Genomic DNA, 5,171 nt, shown 5'->3' with positions numbered 1-5,171 from the left:
ATTTTATAAATAGAAAGAAGAAAAATATCATTTTAGTATCTTTTAAAAAAGATGAGTAAAATTTTTTCTTAAAATTAATGACTAAAATTATTAGAATAACTAAACATTTTCCTATAGTATATATATATATATTAACGTATTAGCTTTAGTTGATAAGTTGATTAAATTCATTAAAAAGGAAATAAAGTACTAAATTTTAGGCAATAATAATGCCTTAAGAAGCTTAATGAGAAAAAAGACTAGGTTTTATACATAACAAAAAATTAGAAGAAAAAGTTGGATATACATTCATTTTGGCTTTAGTTTACCATGAATAAAGTTTGGCCACCATTAAAATTATATTGTTGCATTTAAAAATACGTTGTTCTCAAATATTGGGAAGCCATGGCCTTAGATTCAACTCAAAATTAAGAAAATAATATCACGTAGATTTATTCCGATTTATTTCAACTATCACTTTAAAAATTTTGGTACATTTACAAAAATAATATATCTAAACTGAACATTTTTGTTTAGATATATTTATTGTTGAGGATACCAAAAGATTTTGAAGTGATAGTTATTATGATCGGAATAAAGTATAATAAGTTTCTTGTATTTACTGGTTGAGTTCGTCATTATCTTGTTCGACTTCAGATGCCGGCTCCTCCTCCTCTTCAAATAATCCGCCGTGGATCCCAAACGCGGCGTGTCCGCTCCCAAAAGCCTTTATATGATCCTTAAGCGACCTCTTGTGTTTAAAATCGGATCCACAGATGCAATACCAAAGTTTGCCACAATTTTTCTCATGCGTCCGCCAATCGCCTCGGACGGCGAAGGCCTTGCCGCATTTCCGGCACATGAAGGGCTTGATCCCATGCTTCCTCTTGTAATGAGTTTGGAGGGTTCTAAAATCCTTCAATGGCTTTGATCTTGGGTGGTCAATGTTGTTCCTACAACCTGGTGCACAGCAATAACATGGAAGCCTAAGCATACCTGTTGGTTGAGTTCCTCTTAGAGATTCAGGACCTTTTCTGTATTGTGATCCATGCCCCCACATATGCATCTAATTAAATAAATAAAAAAAAAGAATACATGGATTAATGGTTATTTATTAAAACTTGCAAGATTTTAATGTATGTTATGTTGTTGATTGTTATGTGTTCTTTTGATTCTTTATGAAGGCTAAATTAATAAAGTTACTGGAATTTAAGAGTAATGTTAGGAAATGTATTATAATCCCAAGTTATTTTATTTAATTTAAAATTTATAATTTTATATACAATATTTATAATTTTATATTTAATATATTTAAATTTATTTATTTATTTTAGTAGTAATTATCGAATGTAAAATAAAAAAATTAAACTATTTTAGATTAAATTTTATTTTTTATTAAATATTTTTAAAATTTAATTTGCTTTTAGTTTTAGTATTGAGTTTAGTGTCACGTTTGTTTTGAAATTGAGAGATGAAAAAATTTGATGTACTACTCTTCAAGATAAGCATTCAAAATTTGGCTAGTTTAGAAGGCCATCCAATAATTACTTTCTATCAGCAGTGGAATGTGTTTTGAGTTTTAGATTTATTATGTCTTTTAAAATTTTGGATGAGGAGGTTTGGTTTTCGGATATTGAGATAACGAAATTTAATGTAGTCCTTTACTTTTCTTTAGGAGTGTTAATAAGTAATTATTATCTATTGAAGAAAAAAAAAACACAAAAGCATAAAAAACAAAATAAACAAAAGTTGTATATTGGTGAAAAACAAATCAAGATAGGCCAACAATAGTAACTTTTTAGAGCGTTGGTATCACGTTAATGATCATGAAGGTGCCAATATTTAGAAACTAAATGCACCATTTTATTTATTGTTCATAATTTCATTTATATCCAGCAATCATCTGCAGTAGTTGACAAATGACATAGACAACAATTATTGTCACACATTAGCCACTTATAAGGAACATCTGTATACTATTATTACTACTTCCTTTTCCGCTCCAAATTATTATTAGCATCCTTACTTATATATTAATAATTATTAGTTACAATCCAAAAAAAAATTATTAGTTGCTTATTATAATAAGGACATATATATAGTTCAAATGATTATTAAGAAACAATGTAAAATCTTTGTTGCAACACACGAGTATATAAAATGAGGATTCAGATAGCAGTTCTCTTAGGTAAACAATAAGAGATGTGAATAATAGGTTGCATTTCAGGTCTATTAATTTTAAAAACAAAGATTATATCTAACTAATTTAAAATTTAATTTTTAAAATTAAAATTAATTTTTTTTAACATATTATTTAAATTGTTTAAAAAAATGTTATTTTCCTATATTTTCTCTTAAGATCATTAGTAGTTATTGTTTGCTACTTTCTCTGCAATACTTGAATGAAAAAAATAAGGGTAGCAGCTGCTGTTTAATTATTATTATTATTATTATTATTATTAAAATGTATATAATAATTATGTCCATGTATAGGACTATGAGGTATAGAAGGGTCTTTGATTCAGAATAAAAAGGGCTACAAAGAGAAACAAAATGTGTTGTTGGGGATTAATATACATGAATGATATATCATTTTTTCTGAGCGATCTGGAAGAAGAAACTGCACAATTTTCAGTTGTATACTATTTATTATTATTTGGCTGCATGCTAATAAGATAGTTAGATAGATCATAGATATGTGAAGCAGCACAGACTTCAATGTAGAAGATAGAGGCATAAAGAACATTGGCCTGAGTAGTTTAATCAACAAAAAGGAAAGGATCTGAATTCTGATCTCACTCACAGTTTCATTCAGGAAAAAAAAAGAGATCACTTTAATTTCATTTATATATATTAAATAAATTAATTAAGTCCTGCTTCACCATGCAAAAAAGCATAAAATAATTTTAGTAGTTAGGACTGACGGACAAGAAAACGACCTTGTTAAAAAAAATTAAAAATAAAAGGTGAAGGTGAAGATCTAGGAAGGAAAAAAAAAAAAGCCATCATGATCAGAAGAAGATGACCCCTACATATATACTTCCCTTATTGGATTCAATCAATTCTTTTCCTCTTTCCATGGAAGCACAGAGAACCGTTAAGAAGCTTAAATCAGGCAACAGAAAGTTATGCAGACCAAACTATATCTAAGAAAATTCTTCTTTATTTATTTATATAAATTTTTATATTTTTAATAACCTTGGATTTTAGGTTTGATGGTTAGTTTGCAAACTCCTTTAGAAGTTTTCAGCTATAATTTTGGAAGAGATTTCTGAAAACTGAAAACTGTGATCTACCTTTTTCAAATACTTAAAAGAAAATTAAAACAAAAAAAAAATCATATAGTAAAAAGAGATAACAAAAGAAGAACAAGCTAAAACCTTGTATGTTGGTTATTATTATCTAAACTTGGAAAAATCATAGTGTTTATTTATTTCTTTTATATTTTTCCTTCTTCATGTATACATAGTAATATTGTCTATGTACTCTTTCTAATGGTCAGAAATTTTTTATTTTTATTTTTAATAAACTGCAAATAATATACTCTCAAAATTCAATTAAACGGAGATTATATTGCGAATTATTAAATAATTTAATTAAATATTTTTTATCAAATATATTAAATTATTTAATTTATAATATCATTTTATATCAAGATAATTTTATGAGAGTAACTTAAAAAATATGGTAGATAGAGAACAAAAGAAAGAGGGGAAGAAGATTTTTTTTTTTTAGTAAAATAATGGTGTAAATTACTTACTTGCATATTGTTGTATCTGTTGAAAGTTTTGTAGCAAACAGGGCAAGAAAATTGAGTTGGACCAATGAGAATCTGGGTTGGGGTTGGGATCCAGTACTGTCCCTTGTTGAGTCTTGTACCCAAGAACCCTTTATGACACTGCGACTCTTCACTCCCTTCTCCTTCTTCTTCATGATGATGTTGTTCTTTCTCCGTTGATGATGAATTGCTATTGTTATTATTGTTAGAAGAAGATTCTATGGAGGTAATTGTTGCCAGCTCAGCAGCACTAGGGTTTGGTAACCCTATGTGAAGTGCAACCGTCACACTATTGTTGTTGTCTTCTTCTTGGTCGTCTTTGTCTTCGTCGTTGTTGCCGTCCTCCCCTTTCGCCTCGCCTTTGGGCTTGTTGCGACCGCCATGGATTCTGATGTCCTCGTCCATTTTGTCGTGGATGAGGACAAAACTAGTATCCATGGCAGTGCAGGTGGTGGTGGAAAGACTATGATCTTGTGTTTCTTGATCTTTTTCTGGTTGATGAGTATAATCATCATGGTGATGATGATAGTGATGTTCCTCGCGTTCCTGGTTTGCTGGACTAAGACTGAGAAGTGGGAGAGCTTCTCTGAGAGGAGGGGAAGGGGGTGAAGAATAATAAGAATAAGAAGAAGAAGAAGAAGAAGTAGTGGCAGTTGTAATTTGATGGTGGAGAAAGGTGCTATTATTATTGTTGTTGTAATTGGTGGTTTTGATGAAGTTGTGAAGATAAGGATGGTGGTGGTGGTGGTGGTGGTGATGAGAGGAAGAAAGAGGAGGAGGATGAGTGGGATTATAATTGAAATGGTTATGGTTATTGTTATGGTGGAAGAAGCCTCTGAAGAAATTAGAGTAAGGGTCTGCCATGGGTGAAAGATGAAACACAACAAAAAGGAAAATAAATAAATAAATAAAAAATAAATAAAGAAAACAAAAAAGAAAGAAAGTGTTTGAAGAGATTATTTAAGAGTGGGAACAGTTTTTTGGCTATTTGGGTTCTCTTTTATAGAGAGAGAGTGAGAGTACAAGATGACTGAATGAAGTGGACGGTGGAGAGAGAGAGAGAGAGAGAGAGAGAGAGAGAGAGAGAGAGAGAGAGAGAGAGAGAGAGAGAGAGAGAGAGGTATCATTTAACAGACATGGGGAAAGAGATAAAGTCAAGTGGATGACAAAATAAAGTAACATATACTATAACAAAAATACCTAAATCATTTTTGTGATTAAACCTTTGATAATTAGTGGGATTTTATTATCTACTAGAAGTGTGAAGGAATCTAATGCCGTTTATAGTTACGAGCATTATTCAATTAATTTTAATTTAGTATTTTTATTATTTAGAATATATAACTGTATATTTTTTAAACATAAGTAAATATGAGAAGTGTTAATATTGTAAGTGTGAAGAATAGTATACGAA

At 29.8% G+C, this 5,171-nt stretch overlaps 1 protein-coding gene across 1 annotated transcript; it reads right to left on the bottom strand.

Moving 5' to 3' along the window:
- Positions 1 to 227: 227 nt before the first annotated feature.
- Positions 228 to 4,736, bottom strand: LOC112727629 (uncharacterized). Its single transcript, XM_025777454.3, has 2 exons — positions 3,740 to 4,736; positions 228 to 1,045 (listed from the first exon to the last, which is right to left on the bottom strand). The coding sequence occupies exons 1-2, from the start codon at positions 4,619 to 4,621 to the stop codon at positions 599 to 601; spliced, it is 1,329 nt and encodes a 442-aa protein (XP_025633239.1). The 5' UTR covers positions 4,622 to 4,736; the 3' UTR covers positions 228 to 598.
- Positions 4,737 to 5,171: the final 435 nt, after the last annotated feature.

Source organism: Arachis hypogaea, chromosome 12 (assembly GCF_003086295.3).
Source record: "Arachis hypogaea cultivar Tifrunner chromosome 12, arahy.Tifrunner.gnm2.J5K5, whole genome shotgun sequence".
In the NCBI taxonomy this organism is placed as follows: Eukaryota; Viridiplantae; Streptophyta; class Magnoliopsida; order Fabales; family Fabaceae; genus Arachis; species Arachis hypogaea.
This window is presented reverse-complemented; position numbering and strand designations above follow the sequence as displayed.